The 22,986-nt window shown below is 37.8% G+C and overlaps 2 protein-coding genes across 4 annotated transcripts; both read right to left on the reverse strand.

Moving 5' to 3' along the window:
• Window positions 1-1,970: 1,970 nt before the first annotated feature.
• On the reverse strand, window positions 1,971-9,898 carry fam76b (family with sequence similarity 76 member B). 3 transcript variants are annotated; one of them, XM_034682936.1, is made up of 10 exons: window positions 9,342-9,898; window positions 6,239-6,303; window positions 6,087-6,141; window positions 5,806-5,961; window positions 5,522-5,703; window positions 5,346-5,396; window positions 5,161-5,238; window positions 4,920-5,085; window positions 4,735-4,836; window positions 1,971-3,101 (listed from the first exon to the last, which is right to left on the reverse strand). In XM_034682936.1, the coding sequence occupies exons 1-10, from the start codon at window positions 9,426-9,428 to the stop codon at window positions 3,012-3,014; spliced, it is 1,032 nt and encodes a 343-aa protein (XP_034538827.1). In that variant the 5' UTR covers window positions 9,429-9,898; the 3' UTR covers window positions 1,971-3,011. The 3 variants fall into 3 exon arrangements, with proteins under 3 accessions (XP_034538827.1, XP_034538829.1, XP_034538828.1); XM_034682938.1 differs by having other exon boundaries at window positions 4,920-5,052; window positions 9,342-9,897; XM_034682937.1 differs by having other exon boundaries at window positions 4,920-5,055; window positions 9,342-9,896.
• A 1,871-nt stretch (window positions 9,899-11,769) lies between these two features.
• On the reverse strand, window positions 11,770-21,716 carry mtmr2 (myotubularin related protein 2). Its single transcript, XM_034682934.1, has 16 exons — window positions 21,458-21,716; window positions 18,612-18,714; window positions 18,489-18,512; window positions 18,318-18,384; window positions 18,072-18,166; window positions 17,885-17,989; window positions 17,508-17,612; window positions 17,339-17,422; window positions 17,104-17,253; window positions 16,825-17,013; window positions 16,506-16,691; window positions 14,714-14,920; window positions 14,530-14,622; window positions 14,332-14,445; window positions 13,146-13,322; window positions 11,770-13,028 (listed from the first exon to the last, which is right to left on the reverse strand). The coding sequence occupies exons 1-16, from the start codon at window positions 21,535-21,537 to the stop codon at window positions 12,864-12,866; spliced, it is 1,944 nt and encodes a 647-aa protein (XP_034538825.1). The 5' UTR covers window positions 21,538-21,716; the 3' UTR covers window positions 11,770-12,863.
• Between the last annotated feature and the right edge of the window lie 1,270 nt (window positions 21,717-22,986).

Below are 22,986 nucleotides of genomic sequence, written 5' to 3' on the forward strand. Positions count from 1 at the left end.
CAGAAAATCGACAAACTTGAAATAAAACCTTGAAAATGGAAAATGTAATGAGTTTTCTGTCTTTTTTTGTTGCCAGATGACTCCTAAGTTTAGGGTTAGTGAACAGTTAATTATCAAAAGCAGTAATATCATCAGTAGCAGTAGGTTCATTCATAATGGCACAGGAAACCCTGCCATATGCTCATATAGGTAGGCTAATTTTCTGCAGACCAGCTAAATGAAGCCACATTAAATCAATTTGAGGGACAGTGGGGGTCGCAAGTCTTTGGCACCAATATTTTGGGGGTCGTAGGCTGAAAAGTTTGGGAACCCCTGACCTATGGCAAGCCGTTCTCAAGTTTCTATTGTGGCGTTTCTCCAATCGATTGGTGTATTGTTAGCAGTCAGAATGGTTATTAAAATTGCTACAACAATATTGATCTATTCTATTATTTATATCCCTGAAAATTTGACTTCACAATTCCCGACTAAAGCAAAGATGTCTTTTAACTCTTAGTAAGTATATAAGTGAACATTTTGACACTTAACGCCTTACTACATGGCCTGTATTGTAGATTTGGTAACTGGACTCAGTGGACTGTATTTATAAAGCGCTCTCTCCAGTCTTCTGACCACTCAAAGCGCTTTTACATTCTAAGTCACATTCACCCATTCGCACCCTGATGGCAGTTGGACCTGGAATGAAACCCCCAACAATGGGACCTGGGATCGAGTCATCGACCCTCCGTTTGAGAGAAGCAACAGCCACCCTAATATCCCACATATCTGAGATAAACTTCTTAAAAGAACATAATAGATTTCCAAACCCTCATTGTTCCCCGGACAAATCACATCACTCATGCGATTCAAGTGTATTAGCCTTTCAATTTCTGCATATCTGCAACAAACCAAGACTGAGGGAGAAGATAAACACAATTTAAATATACAATAATTGTTTAAAGCCATGTTTATATGATGCAGAAAGAAAAAAAAACACATTATTTACCCTTCAATGACTATACACTCACAATTTTAAATGCTATACTATTGTGTCCAGTGAAAATGGAACATTTTAAAGATAAAACTGCATTTCTGTTGTTTTTACATAGTTGACCACTTTTATCAAAACCACAGTAAAGTAAAAAAAAAAGGTTCGACTGTAGATTTCAAATGTGAGTTAACCTTTTAAAAATGCTGCTGCAGTCATTCATATTTGGAAAATAAGTTTTAAAATGTTAGCCAGATATAAATGAATGACAAAAGCACAGTTATGTGTCCTCAGAGAGTTCTGTTCCTTATAAGTGTTAAAACATTTAAGAATATTAAGATTGAACATATACATACGGTTATGTAGGTATTTTTGACACAGTTCTGACTGAGAATTTGAAATGGGAAAATCCAGCAATGGATATTTAAAATCATTATCTAAAGATATGTGAGGTCGGCTTGCCATAGCACCCTTGAATGTAGAGCCTTCTTTCCAGGGTCGCTGACTGCTAAGTTTGTATTCTTTGGTTGTTGCAGCCACAGCAGCACAATAGTTCGTAAGAGTCATAAAATTAATTTCCCATTAATTTCCCAGAGACCATGTCATTAAAACCAATTCTTCATTAGATAATTCACAAGATGTCAAATGTAGTTTAGTTTGTTTTGTCTAAGTCAATCCACCTTTCTGGTGTGCCCCTTTACTGCTACTTTATTAATCAATCATGCAGAGAATGTTTGAAAGCTGGTAACAATGGCTAATCCTATCCACTCCACCCATCCCTTTGTCAACAGGCTTCAGTATGAATCTCCAAAGTGGACTAAAATATGGGAGTGCTACTCTTTAATCAAACAGAAAGCCTTATATATGTGAAGTAAAATAAGCACTCATTCTCCGTTGGGGTTCAGAATAAACAATGTTTTACCATCTTTCTTTTGAGATTTATTCCATTTATTAGGAGAAGCCCCACATGTACTTAGAATAATTCAATAAAAACACCAAACAATAACAGTTTAGCCAGTTTTAATTGTTTTAAAACAGTTGGTTTGGAAAAAAGTACAAAAGTGATCCTGGACGCCACAGTATGAAACCAGCCCAATAATGCAAGGTGAAAGGTGTGTTCCTTTAAAAAGCATCTTCTACAGACATGTTAATTTCAACTGGCCTTACCATACACATACTGTACTCACTAAAACAGATACAAGCAATAGTTTAAATACAATGGCTGACCCCAGTATTACATTTACAAGTGATTCTTAGAAAACTAATTAAAAGGGAGGGAAAAAAGAAGTCGGACCACAATGCCAACCGGTGTCTGGCAGTAAATCATGCAGTATTACAATCGTTCCACTAAAGAGAAACAGCAAAGCACTACAGCTGTCACACAGTGAGAGAGAGGGCAGCCGAGAGGTGTCGCTCTATCAGACAGCCTGTCAAAGTGTTCATTGGTTGATTCATGAATTGTTACTGAGAGAGTTCTCAGTTGAGCAGGAGCTTAGTGGTCACCCATCCCACGTTTGCATACATCATAAAGTTGCACAGGGTCTCCATGAAGGAGAACTTGTTCTCCACAATCAATTTAGAAAAATAGAACTAATCCCTATTGAAGAAAACCCCAAAATGTGGGATATTCTCTCAGTATGTTGTGAGGAAATAAAAAAGCTAAGAAATACAGTTGAATAAATAAATTGCATGACATCCATAAAAATTCAGTGGATACACTGAGTCGACAGAATGATATCCACATATGCACACCATGCTTTTTGTTTTGGCCCGGCAGTGTTAAAAACGAGGGCTCCATCCTCCATCCACAGTCAAATCCTGTGATCCGGTGGAAAAGTCACCATAAAATATCTAAAATAGGTTGACATTTAGAGAAATGTTTCTTTGATTCATCATTTGTTTGACCATGTACAACACGGCGCCTGGCTTTACCGAATTAACTTTTAATCGATGTCGATGGCAATGAGGGAACACAGGAGGGAAACTTTCACAGTGTTGCAACAATGAAGCCGCTCTGTGTTGTTACCCGCTGGCCGGCCTTTTGTTAGGGCAGCAGCAGAGAACTTCCTGTCCGGTCAAACTTTTTTCCTTTGGAGAGGGCCGCCACTTGTTTCATCAACTCCCTGTTCTTGGACTGTGGACACAGAAGAGAGACATTTTTAGGCTGCACTGATAAAATCTCCCTTATTGCATCAAATACATGGAAACATTCACCACAATGTCACAATTACAGAATCACAACCGCAGTAATATAGTTAACCCCATGGAGTTTAACAGGAAATGGCTCAACTGGCCAATCACAGGATGCAAACTTATGCAACATGTGACTCATCCATGTGCTATAATGGCACATATGCGTGTGATATCTGTGGGCTCAGGTACAAGTTAACACTAAGTGACTGTTATTCAGACCAGATGTAAAACTCATAGAGAGATGGTTTTCTGTGTCAATACGTCATCCCAGGGGTAAATTATGAATTATGATACTAATGTTTCCTTATATTAATAGTAACAATACAAACTGTTTCTGAATACCAATGGAGTCTCCACCTGATACTATAATTTCTTATTTGGATGTTTCAGTTGGGACTAGTTTTGCTTCAGGTTGTTATCAGGAGATTTTAAGAGGGGAAAAATAAATACTGCACTAAAATCAGAGTAGCTTATAGCCCTGATATGTATGTATGTATGTATGTATGTATGTGTATGTGTATGTGTATGTGTATGTGTATGTGTATGTTACAATGTTACAATGTCATTTAGCAGATGCTTTTATCCAAAGCAAAATACATACGAGAACAAGCACAACACAAGCAAAGATCTAGACAAGAGGAAACAAGATCAGTACGGGTAACAAAGTGCTTCAAGTCCATTTGGGTGCAGGTACTGCCAAGCAGTGTAAAGTAAATAAGTAAATAAGGATTTTTCTTTTTTTTTTTTTGTAAAATAAGGAACATCTACAATGAAGCAACGAAACCATTTAAGACTTTCCGTTATCATCATCAACAATTAACATCACCACAATAATGACCAAAGTACCAAGTGCTGGGTCCCTCAAGAGCTGAACACAGATTCCCAGAGTAGAGCAGGAAACAGTGGAGAACAGTCTTGCTAAGTGCATAGTGCTTCCTAAAGAGCTGGGTCTTTAGCTGTCTTTTGAAAGTAGAGAGGGACTCTGCAGATCAAATGGAGTTGACAAATTCATTCCACCATGTCTGTATTCTTTTGGGTTATTAAATATGAATTCATGTATTTTTAAATTTGAGTTTTTATTATCTTTATAAACCATTCTTTTCTATTTATTTTTAAATGATTATTATTATTATCTTTTTCTTTCTTTTCCTTTTCTTTCTATTTTAAATTTCCAATTTTCTATCGGTGGAGGGTCACAAAAATTCCAATCATGGTGTGTCAAAAAAGTTCGAACTTGTAAGAAATGTATATCATGTATATATAATATTGACACAATAGAGTATAAAAATAATTTAAAAAATAAATCAGAGACATGATTTAGTAAGGATTGTGTTACTGCGCCCTATTTTAACCATCACACCAGAATTTAAACACCATCTTCAAACCCTTTGGAAGCAAACATGTTAGGGGTATACTTAACAAAGTGTTTATCATCCAAATACCCAAGATTTTGGACACGATTACTGAGCATGAGACTTTTGTTAGGGGAGTTATTTCATCGAGATTGTCAATCATACCCTCACTTCAACATGAATACGACCACTTTCTTGCCATCTGCATATTCTGTTTCCTACCTGCTGCTGCTCCATCGACTCTTTGTGTGATTTCTCCATTTGGTTCATCTTCACTCTCATATTAGACTCCTGGTACTGGAAGTCTGCTTTGATCTCTGTGAGCTAAAAGGGGACAAAAGAAAATACATTATACAAATACAGATGACTGAAAGTGATGCAGCTTTGGAAAGGCTAGGGGGTCATACCTTTCGGTCCTTCTCTAAAATCGTCTGATCCCTTTGCTGCAGCATTCTCTTCAGAGACATCACCTCCTCTTTCAGCTGGCTGATGAGAATGAAGTTGTCTGTTCCTCCAGAGTCCATCGACTGGGTGATGGAACTACTGTTCGAAGATAAAAAATAAAGGGCATGACTGAGGCTGGGACTACTTAGATAGTGAAAAGATTAAGTACAATAAAATAATCAGGGTTTTCTTCACTTTTGATACCTGTCCCCGTTGGATGGCTTCATCTCCAGTTTTGGTTTCTTCTTTGGAGTCTCCTTCTGGATTGAAGACGATTTATGGCTGCACAGAAATTCACAACAGGGATGAGCAATGTCCCCCCCATAGCTTAAACAGTACACTGTTCTAAGATTAATATGAAGAGGGTGAAATTCAAATGAAAGTTTTACCTCTGCTTCCACAGTCCCTGCTCCTGTTCAGGACTCAAGCTCCCACTCAGTCTGTGAAAGATAAGGTTCTTGTGAGTCCAGTTTTCTAATATTCTCTGTTTTATGTCAACAGTTTTATAAATGCAGAATACAGATTAATGGGGATTAAACATTCAGAAAAGAATCAGTGGACATACTTGTGGTGGGAACTGCTGTGTCTGTGTTGGTGGTGGTGATGATGGTGAGGTCTGGAGTGGTGGTCTTTCTCATTCAGAGATGAGGAGTTGGAGGAGCCGAAGCCCTTCCTCTGCTCCTTGGTCTTCTGCAGGACGCGGCGGTAGGACAGAGTACAGAGCCAGCACAGCAGTTTCCCATCCACCTGTGACACAGATAGGAGACAAATGCTTTTTAGACTCACTGTGGCACATTAGCTGTTGAGTTAGACTCCAAGTGTGTGTGTGTGTGTGTTTGAGGTTTATACCTTTCTTCTTCCCTCCTCCTTGCGATCAAAAGCACACTGCTGTTTGCATTGCTCACAAGTCTGTGGGGGTCCATATTTCTTCTCTGAGTTGGTACAACGCTGGCACTTTGTCCCAATGAAAGCTGCAATAATGTTACAGTACTGACAGGGTTTGGGCTAAAAAAAGACAGACAAAAAAAGACACACTTTAAATTATATTCACATATTACATCACATTAAATAGACTTAAGTGTGCAATGTATTGGTGCCTCAAGGTAAATCAGGAAAAACCCGTTACTCACTGTTCCAAACTGTTTGACGTTCTGAGCACATTTCTTGCAGATCGTATTAGTTTTACTGTGAAGACAAAAAAACAAATCCTGTGAACTTCAAAAAATATTTGTAATGGTAAAAAAATATATCTGAGGTTTATCAAAAGATGTGTGTATCTTACCTCTCCTGCTGAAACTCAGACCTGCAGTATGTGCACTTCACTATAGGATGTGCAATGCGACACTCCTATGGAAACAAAGCAAGGAACAGTCAGTATATGAAAATGTGTTGGCAGAATGCTGAAAAAAAACGTGCATTATGGACATGTCAGAAACACAACAGCATTTTATTTGTTGTTTACATTAGCACAACCCCATGTGTGTTGCATAACACCTTTTGTCTACAACGTCTGTGTAAATACCAACACCCGACTGGGTGTATACACGAAGTCAAGGTGAGAACATAATGTGACTTCTTCCGATCACTCCACATATTATTCTAGGGTTTGGCAGTGTGAAAAAAATGCTATAAGGTAGTACCTGAAGTAGACATGAGCTTATTAATCCAAAACGCAGCTGCTCGCCTTTTAACAGGAACCCGCAAGCATGAACATATCAGCCCTGTTCTCGCCTCCCTGTCCATTTTAGAATTAATTTTAAGATTTTAATGTTTGTTTTTAAGTCACTAAATGGTCTGGCACCTCAGTACATCTCTGACCTCATACACATCCATGCCCCTCTACAGAGCACTGAGGTCTGCTGATCAGATGCATCTCGTCATGCAAAAAAAAACGACAAAAGATGAGGGGTGACCGAGCTTTTTCAGTGGTAGCTCCTAAACTGTGGAATGAGCTACCCACCCAAGTCAAAATGCCCCCCCACCCTGGATACTTTTCATACGTCTTAAAAACATTTTTATTCTTATTATTATTTAATGATTGTACTTGCTCTATTTACCTATTTTTGTTTTTTGGGAGGTTTCTGTTGTTGGTTTAGTGGTGTTTTGGTATGTTCCACCAGCACCCTTGATGTTCTTTTCTAGGCTAATTTTGACTATACTATGGATATTTGTGTCTGTATTCAACATTGTATCCGTGATTATTATGAATGTATGTCAATGAAAAATGTATAAATATATATTTAAAAAAAAACCCAGATTAATTTTTACTCCTTGGCTTTTAACACAGCATATGAGAGTCTGTGTTGCTCTCTTGTCTTTTCATCTACTGTATTTTAAATTTTACTATTATTTATGTATTGTGTTTGTATTTGTTGTGCAGCACTTTGGTAACCTTGTTGTTTTTAAAATGTGCTATATAAATAAAATGGATTGTATTGGATAATATTTAAAAAATCCTGATTAGTGTATAAATTATGAGAACATAATGTGACTTCTTTCGATCACTCCACATATTAAGCAAGCACCAAACCTGGGGGGACAGGGCCTTCTCTGTCGCTGCCCCCACCCTCTGGAACTCTCTCCCACCACACCTCAGATTCTCTCCCTCACTCACCAAATTCAAATCTGGACTCAAAATCCTCCTATTTACAAAGGCTTTTAACCTATGACTGATGATTTTTGTTTGTTTTGTTTTATTTTGCTTTTTTCAGTGTTTTCCTTTGCTTTTTTTATTGTATAATTTATTTTATTGTAAAATATCTTGGAATTTCTTATAAATATATTTTTTATTTTATTAATATAATGATCATAATTATGATTATTATAGGGTTTGGCAGTGTGTAGGGGGAAAAATGCTATTAGGTAGTATCTGTAGTAGACACGATCTAATATTTTAAAATCCCTGATTTAGTGTGTAAATTATAAGAACATAATGAGACTTCTTTCAATCACTCCACATATTATTCTAGGGTTTGGCAATGTGTGAAAAAAATGCTATTAGGTAGTACCTGTAGTAGACATGATCTAATATTTAAAAATCCCTGATTTACTGTGTAAGTTTTAACATATGATTGCTTTTAAATGTATTTTATTCATATTTTTATTATTCTGTTTTATATGATGTTTTATCCTTTGTGTGACGTCTTTGAGTTTTTAGAAAAGTAAAATGTATAAATAAAATGTATTATTGTTATTATTATTATTATTATTATTATTATTATTATTATTATAGGGTATGGCAGTGTGTGAAAAAAAATGCTATTAGTTAGTATCTGTAGTAGACATGATCTTATATTTAAAAATCCCTGATTTAGTTTGTCAATTATAAGAACATGATGTGACTTCTTCCGATCACTCCACATATTATTCTAGGGTTTGGCAGTGTGTGAATAAATTTACTATAAAGGTAGTATCTCTAGTAGACATGATCTAACAATTAAAAAATCCCTGATTTACTGTGTAAATTTTAACATATGATGCTTTTAAATGTATATTATTCATGTTTTTATTATTCTGTTGTTTTATCCTTTGTGCAGAGTCTGAGTTTTATAAATAAAATGTATTATCATAATTATTATTATTATTATTATTATAGGGTTTGGCAGTGTGTGAAAAAAATGCTATTAGTTAATATCTGTAGTAGACATGGTCTTATATTTAAAAAATCCCTGATTTAGTGTGTAAATTATAAGAACATAATGAGACTTCTTTCTATCACTCCACATATTATTCTAGGGTTTGGCAATGTGTGAAAAAAAATGCTGTTAGGTAGTACCTGCAGTAGACATGATCTAATATTTAAAAATCCCTGATTTACTGTGTAAATTATAAAAGGTAAGATTGGTTTTAAATGTATATTATTCATGTTTTTTTATTATTCTGTTGTTTTATATGATGTTTTATCCTTTATACATAAAATGTATTATTATTATTATTCTAATTAAATGAATCTGTGTTGACTGGCAGGGATTTGAAGTAAAATAAACAGAGGACCTGATGGAGGATAAAGAGCTGAAACAAATGGTTCCTCAGTTCACTGCGATAACACATTTGGAGCTCTCCAAGAGCAACAAGTTGAGGAATAAATGCATACAAGGCATTTCTTTACAATCTAAATAATGTGGTGATTTAAGTAAAATCAGGTCAGGACGTGATGTGAATGTGTATTTACAATCTAAACACGGCTACAGTTACAGTATTAGCGTGTCCAGGTCGGAGAGATAAGAGCTGTTATATAACCTGAGCCTGTTTAACTTGCTGCACATCGTTACACCATCACTCCCCGGTCGGAAACAACACTGGCACGCTTCCACACTGTGTATTAAGCTCGGGTGGATGTTAGTGTCTTGTTAGCGGCCATCCTGTAAAAACACTCACACACATACCTTACACAGCTGCTGGCCCTGCGACAGCTCCTCGAAGGGATACCGCTGGTTACACTTTGTACAGGCGTACAGAGCCGACGTTGCCATTCTCACCAAACTACTGTCACCGAGCTAGCAGAGGTTAGAGGAGTCCTGCTGCAAACCGAGAGGATTAACGAGGCTGTTTTTCTTTCGTGCTAATTCTGAACTAAAGACACAAACACACACTGAGTTGGCATCCAGCTAATGTTAGCTAGCACGGCTAGGTAGGGCAACACAGAAATAGCTTAGCAAGAGGCAGCAGACGAAGAACAATAAACTCCAAATATCTATTCTCTGTGACTGCTCACACGGTATCAAACCACACAAAGTTTAGGTCTATAGTTAGTAACACCGCAACACGAGCAACCCGTCTGTACGCGTTGATCTATTTACATTAAGTTTCCAGTGTTCTCGCCAAGAAAATGTATTTTCCTGTTTTCCTTCTCTCTTTTTGTATCGACGCCGTCGTCGTCATGTAACCGGAAGAGGCAGACTGATCCACAAGAAGAAAGGAAACCTATCGCGACACAACATCCGTCCGCGGGATCCACATTTTGAAATCAGCAGATCCAATCACACGCCTGGATTCATTCACAAGACTCAACATCATTTAATCATTTAATCATGTCATTAACTTGATTAATTTTGAAGTAGTTTGGTCATGGAAGGAAGGAGTAGTCATCGATAGTTTAGTCCAGGGGTGTCAAACTCATTTCAGTTCAGGGGCCATACACTACGGTGGCCCTGAAGGACAAAACACATTTACAAAAGATTAAACACTTTTACAAAGTTGGAGACAAATTTACATTTTGGAAAACATTTTTACATTTTATAAAACAAAATTACAAAATCAAAACACTTTTACCAAGGCCAAAACAAATTTACATTTAAGAAAACAAATTTACAAAAGATAAAACACTTTTACAAAGTTGGAGGCAAATTTACAAATGACAGAACACTTTTACCATTTCTTTTGTTTGATCAAAGTCTTTTTCTATTTTTCAGATATACATTTAGAACAACAGAAACAGTAACATAGGACAGTGACAAACAAAAACAAACATGTCCTACCCCCTCTTTCCACAGCACTAGATCTCCAATAAGCACACAGCCAGACAGTTAAACAGAAACATCTATTTTTACGGAAAGGGAATGTACCAAACACCGGGAGTGATCGAGTGGGGGGTCATGTAGTATGTTTTGATGGAGAGAAACCAAACAGAGATGGAAATGGTTTACATATTAGGACACCCTCGGGTCTCAGAGTGAGGTGTCAGACCTCAGATGAAAAACCGTCATGTCTCCAGAAAAGCTCCATCATGTGTCAGAATTCAGATGAAACGGCCTCAGACCACATAGCCTCAGGCTAAAAGGAGTGGTTGTTGGGTCATCTTTAAACCTCAGGAATCAAATAAATAGGCGTTCTCTGATGTGCAGTCATTTTGTGATGTATCTATAGAGGGTGCTCCTGCTACACCAGGTTTCATGCTATTTTCCGTGAAGACTCCACATTGACCCTGTTACTCAAAAGAAAATACCTCAACTGTAAACATCTGTTTTGACAATGTGGGATGAAAATAGAGGCTGACATGGTTAAAAAAAGATGCACCTAAATCAGCATTAACAGCAGCTTCAGTATTGTGATGGATGGTGTGACGGACCTTTAAAAATAATTTGATTCAAGAACTAAAATTTTCTGACCTGAATTCAAATTAATGGATAAACTTATATATTTTTAACTCTATAGTCATCATAACTACTGTAACAACTGTAAGTGTTACAGCTGTTTATAGGAATAAAGGTTTTAAACAACCGAAAATATTTAGACCAACACTGGTATGAGTTGTTGAGATTTTAGAAAGTCTCCGAGGACATTTCAGCAAAGTCTTTTTACCTCGTAGATTATAGTAATAAGCACTTTTGAAGGGGTACCTTTGAATTAATAATTTCTGTTGACAGCTGTGACCATGAAAAATACTGACAGGTTATTTTCAATTGAACAAGAGCTCCACTAATCTAGGGGTAAAACTATGGAAGTGTGACATTTTAGATTATTGATATTTGAAGACAGACACATTTGTCTGACCTGTGTCAATGGCTTTATTCTTAGTTGGCTGTTCTGGTAACAGTTCTCTCTTCCAGTCCCTTGAATCAGTTCACTTCCCTTAAACATCAATCAGAAATTCTTTAATTATAAGAAAGCTAAAGCTTGGGGCACAGTTGTCATAGCAGTTTAAGCATGCTATAGTCCTCATTGTAGCGGTCCCAAGTTCAACCATTTTTGTTGTTGCACTGGCATAATCTGAACCAGAGATAGTTGATGTGAATGTCATGCAGGCTGTGAAACGTTTTGAAACAGTTGTGAACACACCACGCTGATGTAACAAACCATTCTGAGTCCCTTGAGTTCAGTCACATGTTTATTGCAAGTTTTTACACGCAAAGAGGAAAGGCTTACTAACTCTTTGTTTGCTGTTTTAAACCTTAGCTATTAAAATCTCAAAAAACTAAGCACACACTTCTCTCAATCAGTCATTCAGAGGAAGGCACAGATATTCTATCAGATCTGTTAAACTAGAAAAAAAAACACTCAAATGAAATAACTAGTCAGATATTCTGCAGTGTATAAAAAGAAAGTCAGCTGATAGCTTTTTTTGTAAGAAATGTCCTAATAAAACTGATTCAGTGACTGGAACAAACAAACTTCTGCATGTTCAATGTGGCTTATTAATGTTGCATGGGAACATCTATAATCATTTTACAACAGGAGACAGGAAGTGTGTTTGTGAGCCATAAATAAAAGTCTGCACTAAAGGATAATAAATAATGTTAACTAGTTAGAAAAATGAAACTTATAAAACTCAACTCACCGAGAGGAATGCATGACATGACACATGATGTATTCATAAAAAAATATTTGGTCACAACAATCTAAAAGCACAGATTTTTTTTAATGCACTAGTTATCATTAGGGGAAGCTAGCGTTGCAGCCCTTTAGCTACATTATGACACAACTCAGGAGCCATTAAGGCAGTTTTAGTGCTAGTATATTGAGCTCAAGTGTTATTTTTGCAGCAAGTGTTTCAGCAGTATTGCTATCAAATTAAAACCTATGAAATGTAGTGAGGAGGAATGAAGCAAGTGTTCCTATAGAGTGTATAAGGCATCCATATTTTACCCGCGTAATATTTTAGCATACTTCAAAAACACTGATTGTAGGTAGGTCGATATGCTAAAGAGTATTCACGACTCTGGTTATGTTCCTCTCATCTGTGGAGGAAGAGTACAATATGGCTGTATAAAGCAGTCTGATACACAAACACAGACTCTACATCATCCGTGATGTGTGCAAATACATTAATCTGCGTAATCAGACTTTTTTTTTTAGGCAAGTTGTCACCAACAGGTCCCTCAAGGTGACAGGTGTGACTTACACTACTACACAGCAACTTCTCACAGACAGGATCCAGCTCCTGTGACCTGCATTAGTATCAGCAGGCGTCAAACAAAGGTCTGCACCGGCGTGATGGAACGCGTGGGGGAGCCTGCCCTCTCAGAAGACGATGAGGCTGAACGATTGGTCACCTCTCGCTGTAACTCTTCCACTCTTTTCTGCAGCTCTGCGCGTTTTGCCAGCAGCTCCTTGTAGCGCTGATGAACTGGTTCCTGACAGATGTAAAAACTCAAGTTCAGCAACTACAACAGACTGCAGACATTGCATTTGCAATAAAAACACAAACATTGACATCAGATGTTGAACCTGAGACAGAATTCTGCAAATACCTGAGGTCTCATGCGAGGGTTCCAGCGGATATAGTAGCCAACCCAAAGCTCCAGGTGACGTAGGCTGACAACAGGAAACAGCACATGGTTGGAATAGTTCACATACAAAGGATTGCTGAACTCCTCCAGCTGGCTGTTTATGTAAGACCACAATGACACAGTCCTCTTGGGAATCTCCTGTAAAATAAAAGGTGTGGTTGTAAATCAATCAATCAATCAATCAATCAATCAATCAATCAATCAATCAATCAAGACTTATTTTATAAAGCGCTTTTCATACAATGATATTGTACAACAACAATAAAGCTGATTCTGATTCTGTAACACAAAGTGCTGTACAAAAAATAATAGAAATAGAATAAATTAATCAAAAAAAATAAATAAAAAAAAGACCCCCCCCATACTAATACCAACCCAGCCCTGACCCCAAAACCCTCCCACAATCCTAAGGTGAAGAACACAATATATGCAACAATAATAATAAAAACAATACAACTAAAATAAATAAATACAAATAAAAAAAAGTTACTGAACAAACTGAGGAAACACTCTCATGATATCTTAATGAGGTGTAAAATAAGATGTTAAAACTCAACACAAGAAATTAAAATCTCAAAAATAAAATACATTTATTTTAGATAATAAAACACTACAATATTAAAGCAGTAAAAGAAAGTGAGATGCTATACTTAAAATAAAATAAATTAAATTACTAAGATGATAAAACACTAAAATATTAAATCTTAAAAGTAAAATAAGATGCTATACTTAAAATTAAATAAATACAATTAAAGAAATTACTAAGATAATAAAACACTAAAATATTAAATCTTAAAAGTAAAATAAGATGCTATACTTAAAATAAAATAAATAAGTAAAATAAAATAAATTACTCAGATAATAAAACACTAAAATATTCAATCATAAAAGGAAAATAAGATGCTATACTTGCTATACTAAATAAATAAAATAGAATTAAAAAATGACTAAAATTTGAACTAGATGATAAATAAATAAATAAAACTGTTATGATAATGAAACTCAGTTAAAAGCAAGACTAAAAAGGTAGATCTTGAGTTTGCCCTTAAACATGTTTATGTTCTGTAAAGACACTGAGAGCACAACAAAGCTCCATTTAAGTACATATTAGTTTTATTATGATACTACAACCATTAGATGCTCTTACCTCCTTCAGCCTCTGCTGTTCACTGTTACACAAAAAGGTCCCGAACAGGCAGCTGTACAGGTGGTCCAGGATGGTCACCAGGAAGTATTCATTGAACTCAAATGCTGCAGGAAACTTCAATATAATCAGCGCTGTTAGTGGCGATGAAATATCATCCAACTATAAAGATTTATTCTGCATTATTCTGTTATTGTATACCTGGCGAGTCAACTGCCACACGCAGTCAATGAACTGAATAAAAACAGGTGAGCGGTCTGCATCTGTGTGGTTCTTATCCCCGTGACCGATTCGCTTAAAGAGACAAAGAGAGAAGAATCAGTAACACAACACAAGAAAACAACTTACCTTGGTTTCTGACATCAGTATGAAAATGTAGACTTACCAGCTGGAAGCGGTGGCCAAAACTCAGCCACTCTTTCTCAAGCAGCACCTCAAAGCCGCGGATGGTGCGATAGTAACCGTCCAGCATGAGCATGGCCAGCGAGGTGAGCTGGGCTGTACGGTCCCAACCATCGCTGCAGTGTACGACCACTGAGGTTTTCCCGGACTCCACTTTATCTGCGATCCTCAGTGCTCCTGCCAGAATCAGCTACAAGGAAACCACACACACCAAATGCATGTATGAAGAACAGATCGTTACTAGATATGTGACAAGCTAACTGTAATCACATCAATAAGCAGGAAGAAGTCTATTAAATGTTTGTTTTTTGGCACTGCCCCGCCTACACACAGACTTTTGTATAGATATGTTGTTTGTGGTTTTCTTCGGTATGCGTTTCCCTTTAGTTGTTGCTTTATATGTGTTTTTTATTCATCCATACTTCTGTGGAGGCAGTCAAGCATGTGCAGCACTGTTTTCCTTTTATACAAATTTCCCTAAAGGGGCAATAAAGCGTATCGAATCGAACTGAACCAAATTTAATTGAGTCCAATCAAAAAAACAAGAAAAGTGACAAATGCAGCAGAGAAGAGGCAGGAGAGATTAAACACAGAAATATGACTGACTATAACAGAGAAATTGACAAAACCAAAGGTGCTGTATGAAATAAAGTCTAAACACAGTCTGGGATATGACTGTCTTTAAGGGCTGATAAATGGAGAAGAAAATGTCACCGACTCTGACAGTGATGTGGCACAAAAGCATAATTATGCGTGGCAGTGATTTATGTGATTTTAACCCCTTGCTTTACTTCATCATCAGCATATTAATTGTAATGGTAGTGAGTAATGTCAGCTAGTTTTGCTCTTTATAGGATGACCAGTTACAGTAACAGAATCACCTTTAATGGACAGGACAGCTGAAGAGAGACAGGAAATGTGGGGAGTAGAGAGTGGGGGAGGACATGCAGTAAATGGTCAAGGCTGGAATCGAACCTGTGACCTCCGCAACAAGGGCTATAGCCTCTGCATATGGGCGTGCACTTATGGCCCTTTTCCACAGGCCTGTTTTAGCCCTACTCTCCTTGACTTGACTCGACTCTACTCGGTTTGTGTTGCGTTTTCACAGGCGCCGTACCTCGTGTCAGATACCAGTTTTTCGTACCTGCTCTGCTCTGGTTCCAAGCGAGCTGAGCCGATACTAAAAGGTGACGTCGACGGACTGCCGGCCACTGATTGGCCAGGGAATGTCGTCACCGAAGAGACATGAGCGCGACGCCCAACACAGGAATCAAACCCGCCATTTTTTAAAAAAAAGATCAGTACTGTAAAAAAGAAAAAAGCCACAGACCGAGCAGCAAGTACACAGTTGCCTCCATGTCCTCCATTGTTTGTAATTGTTGTGTTTGTGTCGGGATCAAAATGACGTGGAAAAGGTACCCAAACCGAGTCGAGTCAACTAGAGTCAAGTCGAGTAGGGCTGGAACTGTGTAGTGGAAAAGGGCCATTAGACCACTAGGCCAATGGCGCCCTATAACAGACTATTTTTAACGGTAGAAATATAAAAAAAAAATGTATCAATAAAACGATGTCCAAATCAATATTTGGACTTGAAAGTGAAATTAAAAATTAAGTACTGTGTAATAAGCAGGGTAATGTATTGTAAGCGGATTGTTACACCTGAGGAACCTGTCAGGCTAAGACATGATCCCTCTACATCAGGTCCTGCTCACCCTGTTGGGATTCCAGTCTGCTGTAACAGCCCACTTACTATCCATTATTCAGGACATGCTCACTTTGATGTGCTCGAGCCAATGAGTGGACTCCAGATTAGAGAGCCAGTGGGAGTCCTCGATGTTCGGGTAAACCACATCTTTCAGCTTGCGAAGCGACTCCCTCATCACGTGGATGTTGTGGATATCCAGGAACACCAGCTCGGCATTTTGATATGCATCCTCACTTTCGTAACCGCCCCCTTTCATCTGTACGACAAAGACAAGCAGACACTGATGATGCTGAATTACAAATGATCCTTACTAAAAGACATAAATACAGGGGAAACACTTCCAAGCTCATTTCTGTTAGCTAAATTGAGATCATAAAGATTGAATGAACCTTGTTGGCAGCAGCATTGACACTGGGCCTTGCATCAAAAATGAAAAGTTTATGTGACTGAGCGTTAGCGTCCATGATGGACTGGAGGTATTTCTCATCCTCTTTGCTTCGCTTCCCGTTTACCCCAACCATTGGCTGGCTGCAGCGCGTCACAGTCGCCTGGCTCTCTGGATGGATCCATGACAACACCTGCCCACAGAATTAACAGATTACAGACATTACAAAAAGTCCAGCACACAAGCAGAGCAGAGGTTTATGTGCTTTGACCAGGTGACTCACAGGAATCCTCCCCTTTGCTCTGAAGGCAGCCACTCTCTTCAGCTCCTCGTCTGGTATGTTGACAGGGACCGCCAGAGTGGATGGGTAGGTGTCACAAAGTTCATAGTGATCATTTATTTTAGTTATCCTCCAGCTTTCGTTGGGTATACCCTTTGAAATCAAACAAAGCAAACAATGGGATCATCACTTTTTTCTCCACAATAAGCTCAGAGGTCTCACCCTGTTCGTTTCATACCTGTCTTTTGTACTCAGAGACAGCATCGTACACCTTCCATCCATTTTCAGGAAAGACCTGACCATAATCAAAGGCAAAGATTTGCTGTGGAGAGGAGGAGAGAAATTCATGAGTGGACAGATGGTGCAGAGCTACAGTGACACAGACGGTGTGGCTGAGAATCACTCACCAGTCCGTTGGAAACAGGAAAAGCGAATTTCATCAACACTTCGAAAATGGACTTCCTCAGAGTGTCATCCATTTGTTTGTGTGCAAATCGCAGGTTTCTCATATCCTGCACAAGACAAACAGAGCAGCAAGTCAAGGTTAACCCTCCTGTTATGTTCCTTTCTCTGGAACAGCAATAATGTTCCTGGGTCAATTTGACCCGGGGCATATTTAATTATCCAAAAGTGTCAGAACCCCAAAAAAATCCCAATACATATTTTTTTAAATCTAATTTTTAACTCCATTACTAACCATTTAAATCAAAATTTAGTCCAAAGTTAGGAAAAAACAATCAAGTGTAGTTATCCTAGGCAATTTTTTCTTCTTCTTCTTCCTCACCTTGCAAACCAGCCCGTAGGACAAGTCCCCACGGCTTGATGCACTTCCAATTTTTTCCACACGACTCACCACCCCGAGGGGCAGGTCCAGCACAAAAGTTGGCTCCTTGAAACAAAACACAAGCAATTGAAGAAAAAAAAATCATTCCTTTTCAGAGAGCTTCTGAAAAAAGAACTCCTAAGCATACCCTGTCCATGCATCTGAAGAAGAGTCTGTAGTTGGTGACAGTCACTGTTCCCCTCAGTGCTCCAATGAAAGGACAGAAGTAGGTGACATCTTGAGCTAGAGAATACAAAATAGAAAAAAAAAAGATTTAGCCAAGTTTAAAGATAGAAGAAGAAGAAACTGTTTTAATGTGAAAACAACCATTCCATATCTGATAAAACTAAGTTGTTTTGATTGGTGTGGTGATTGCAGCACATAGATAACATACCCATGTCTTGCACGGTTTCATTTGGAAGTAACTGTGGTTCCTCTTTGTCTGAATCTCTGAGCACTTTCTGCAAGCATAAGATAAACATTAGACCAAAATAAACAGCAGCTTATAAAGCTGCAGGATTCAAAGATACATTCTGAATTTGATTTGTTTTATGACTTGGTGTACCTTTGCAGTGGCTTTGGACTTAACCTAAGGGTCACGGAGAAAAATCAGAGTAAGTCACTGGGCTTTATCATAAGAAGTTAATGAATGAGCAGAATCTTTGTGATCTATAAGCACGTTACTAACCCTCATTTCTGGAGAGAGCTCTGTAGAGGTGGCCACAGAATCAGAGGACATGGCGGAGGGTGGTTTGGCCTGGGCGGACCGGTCAGAGCGAGAGGTGGAAGTACTGGTGAGGGATAAACATGAGCAATGTTGAAAGGAAGTTCAAGGTTCAAGGTGTCTTTATAATCCCCAGGGGGCAATTTGCTTTTCAGTCAGCGATGACATAAACAAAACAGTACAATAAACATTTAAAACAGAGTTCTTTTTTCTATTAGTCCTGCTTTTTGGCATTGCGAATCTGCAGCCTGAGGGAAGCCAGCAAAATTCACAAAATAGAGGGTGGCACGAGTCAGCCATGATGGACCAGGCCTCAGAGGGTCCTGGCTCGGTGAAGGCTTGACATGTCAGGCAGGTTGTGTGCCCTCATCCCTGCTGCACATCTTCACAATACCCTAAAGTCTATTTTTATTCTTCAGACTTGTCGACCCACACTAGGACAGCATTGAAAAAGTTAAAAGCGATTCAATAAAACAGGAATAAAACATCTTCATAAAAGTTGTGTCTAGGGATGCACGATACTGGATTTTTTGCTGATATCCGATATGCAGATATTTTACAACTCATTTAGCCGATTAGCGATATTTTTTTCCGAACACCTAATTGCAGAGATCATAAATTATCTTCTGTATTGGAATTAGCGTACATCATTATGGTGACACTCTTATCACATTTGTTATGTAATATTAATTTCTTGTGCAAAATAAGAAAAACACTTAATACTTAAAACTGCATATTTATTTATGACAATTGCTTTCAAACAAAATTCATACAAACAGATACATCCTACTTAAAACTTTGATGATGCTCTCCCTGAGACAATCATAACAAAACCCACAACCAGGGCAAATTTGGCCAATTTCACATTTGACATAGTAAGTAAACCTAACCTCTGTTCACAGAGAACATGTGAAAAGTGCAACTGTACAGCAATTAAACCCAAATTAAATCATATGGTTTACTCTTTGACAGTAAATGTGCCTAAATTAGTCAGCTACGTGCACCTGAGAGACTGCTGCTTAAATTCAAATTTAACTTAAAACATGAACCCAACATATGTGCAGCAGCCCATTATTTTATCGGTTAATTATATCGGCGGATATCGGCGTGTTGGCCGATATCAGATAGTTCATTTTAAAGCCAATATCGGCTGATACCGATAATGTGCCGATAATATCGTTCATCCCTAAATGTGTCAACATTAAAACCCCTGAGCTTCCAATAAAAGCACATTCTTTGGTGGGCCGTTTTGCAGACAGCGTCAACCTGATGCTCAAATGTGAGTTTGTCATTAATAAAAGTGCCAAGATATTTGTGCCTGTTCACAATCTCCACTTCTTGATCATCAATAAAAACAGGGGAGAAGGCAGTGGGGGTCTTCTTAAGAAGGATTTATGGACCACTAATGTATCCGGTGTGTTCATATGTGTTCGGCGTGCATATATGTGGGATGATGTGCACCATTGTTGTGAGGCTGGGTGGATGTTTATTGTTTATTTGTGTTTTATATATGTATTCTTCAACACTAACACCCTTGGACTCTGTTTACCACTCTGCTCTCAGATTTATAACTGGTGACAGATATGACACCCATCACTGTGTCCTGTATGAGAAGGTTGGTTGGGCCTCTCTTGAGCAAACATTATTTTTTTGTATATTTTTAAAGCGCTGATTGGAAAGCTCCCCACCTACCTCACAGACTTGTTGGAATGGAATTGCGGAACCTACGGGACTCGCTCTTCCGATTGGCTCATTCTGAAAGTACCCAAAATAAATACTGATTTGGGTCGATCAGCATTTCCCATTGATGCCCCTAAATCATGGAATACCCCCCAACAGACTTTGAAGCTGACATCCATTCCATCTTTTGCAGAGTTCAAGACTTTGATCTCAGACCACTGTGTCTCAAACTGTATCTGTTTTAATTAATCTATTGTTTTGTGTATGATTGTGTTTGTTTGCTGTTTCTAATGTGCCTGTGATCTCGACGACATTGGAAATGAGGGAAACCTCAATGTCTTTTCAAGACTAAATAAAGGTTTTGAATTGAATTGAATTCTTTGTACAGACGGTGACAACAAATATCCTTATTAAGGACAAATATAGATCTATCTATCTATCTATCTATCTATCTATCTATCTATCTAAAGTCATTACTATTTTTCTGAAACCATAAACTGATTAGATAATGAGACAAGCAAACCATTGATTTCAGCCTGTTTAAACTGAGTAAGAACTTTAGTGTAGACTGGTTGGTGTCTAATCTATCATATATCATTGGACTGGAAATTATGCATCAGTTATGGTTGAACTGCTCAGAAATAATAAGCTGATTTTTTAAAGAGTTTTTCCCCCTCAGTGAGCTTGAGTCATCCTGGGCTACATGCAGTAACCTTGGATTGTTGGCCCATACAGTACTTCTGGTGATAAGGAGTCTTCACGTTCACAGTTGTCAGACAGCATGCAAGTATATATCAGCCCACTATAAATTCAGAGAACATTAGCTCTGTTTTTCACACCCTATGTTGATAAGTATAATTTGTCCTTCTGACCACATTGGTCGACTATGACAGCGGCCATTAAATGATGCCCTAATTTACTGTCATCGTCGGTGGTCCTTACATGGGCATTTAGTTCACATTACATTATATTAACTGAGTTCAAACAGTCATTTCTGCAGAGTTATAACAATTTTATACCAAATAGACGTGTTACTGTATAGTCATAACATATTAAAATAACGCCTCTTGATCATTTAAAAACTTTTAGCTAGCTTAAAACGCGAAGTGTTTGTGGTGGGTTTAGCCTACCTGGACAATGAATCAACACTTGGCTGTCGGGAAGAGGAGCGTTTTGAACCCAAACTGTCGATGCTCCCGCTTTTCTCCATCTTTTCCTACTCACAGTGTTAGTTTGAACCCCAAGTGTGCGGTAGAGGTCCGTGTATACACTGAGGGAAGTCTTTAAATGCCTCCTCGGAGAAGAGTAAATCCCTACATACAAAAGGAAGCTGCCATCTTTTCCCAGCAGCCAATCCTGTCACAAGAAAGCTATTGTTAGAGACGGCGCCCCCTGCAGGCTGCTCTGGGTATCGCACTCTGTCTTCACTGTTAAAACAAAGTGTTTCATTTGCTCCACAGCTGCTGGGCTGTTGAAGGACATTTACATAGCTAGGTTGAAAGCATTATAAACGAATCACTAATTTCAAAACTCTACCAGGGGATTGGTGAAGGAAGAGGAAGTACCACACACTATTTTAAAGAGAGATGGGAAAAAGAATGCAATGATAAAATAACTGAACAGCAATGGGAAAACATATGTCAAAACACCTTTTCCACTTCTTGTTCTATGTATTGGCATGAATTTGGTTGGAAGAATCTTGTACGTTATTTCATTACTCCTAAAATGGGAAAATATTCTGCATCTAGAAGTCATTCATGTTGGAGGAACTGTGGGAGTGAGGGAGGGGATCACCACCACATATTTTGGAACTGTCCAAGATTACAACAATTTTGGTTAAATATTTTAGATATTATGAAACAAATCCTGGGATTGTCAATTCCATTAACTTTAGTTTTTCTTTACTTGGGTGACCTGCCAGATGACTTAACAGGAGACACCAAATATCTCTTAAAAATATTTATTATCGATGCTAAAAAAGCAATAACCCGCAAATGGTTACAGGCAGATCCACCCACAATAAAAAATTGGTTTGAAATCATCAAAGAAATTCACGAGATGGAAAAAATGACTTTCCTGCTAAGATTAAGAAAAGATTTATATATTACAAGGTGGGAAAAATTAACACTATATTTTTTGGAATAGAGGATGTGTGTGGTGGCTGCTCCCCTTCTTACTGTTGAAACCATTACTAACCTCCATTTTACTGTACAAAACCTATGACTGTGGAACTTATCAGAAACTGTGAATATTACAAGTCTGGCAATAATGTTGATGTTTTTGTTTTGTATTTGTTTTTGTTTTTTTGTGTTTCTTCTGTCTTTTGTTTGTGCTTAAATTGAAAAAATGGAAATAAAATCTATGGTAAGTGAAAAAAAAGAAAGCATTGTAAACGATCGATTTAATCTAAATGTCGTACATACTTCTGGTAGATAATTCATACTACAAAAAAAAGGCACCAGAAAGTCGCTCATACATTAGACTGCTATGGAATATATTTTAGAAATAAAAAATGGGGCAATGACAAAATCAAAATTCTATTCATTTTGGAATAATTGGATTGCATTCATGACCACAAAGTAAAGAGCAGTGGTGGACAAAGTACACAGCTTCATTACTTAAGTCAAAGTAAAGATCCTCCAGGTCAAATATTACTCCA

The sequence above is a fragment of the Notolabrus celidotus genome, chromosome 5, assembly GCF_009762535.1.
Source record: "Notolabrus celidotus isolate fNotCel1 chromosome 5, fNotCel1.pri, whole genome shotgun sequence".
Taxonomy (NCBI): Eukaryota; Metazoa; Chordata; class Actinopteri; order Labriformes; family Labridae; genus Notolabrus; species Notolabrus celidotus.

Excerpts from the sequence above, each read along its gene's own strand:
- fam76b (XM_034682936.1), bottom strand. The coding sequence starts at position 9,428 with ATGGCAACGTCGGCTCTGTACGCCTGTACAAAGTGTAACCAGCGGTAT. Across the intron at positions 5,239-5,345 it reads CAGGGACTGTGGAAGCAGAG|CCATAAATCGTCTTCAATCC; the intron begins GTAAAACTTTCA and ends ATTTCTGTGCAG. Across the intron at positions 4,837-4,919 it reads TTTTAGAGAAGGACCGAAAG|CTCACAGAGATCAAAGCAGA; the intron begins GTATGACCCCCT and ends GTCCCCTTTTAG.
- mtmr2 (XM_034682934.1), bottom strand. The coding sequence starts at position 21,537 with ATGGAGAAAAGCGGGAGCATCGACAGTTTGGGTTCAAAACGCTCCTCT. Across the intron at positions 14,921-16,505 it reads ATTGGCTCGAGCACATCAAA|CTGATTCTGGCAGGAGCACT; the intron begins GTGAGCATGTCC and ends GTTTCCTTGTAG. Across the intron at positions 14,446-14,529 it reads TGTGGCAGTTGACTCGCCAG|TTTCCTGCAGCATTTGAGTT; the intron begins GTATACAATAAC and ends ATTATATTGAAG.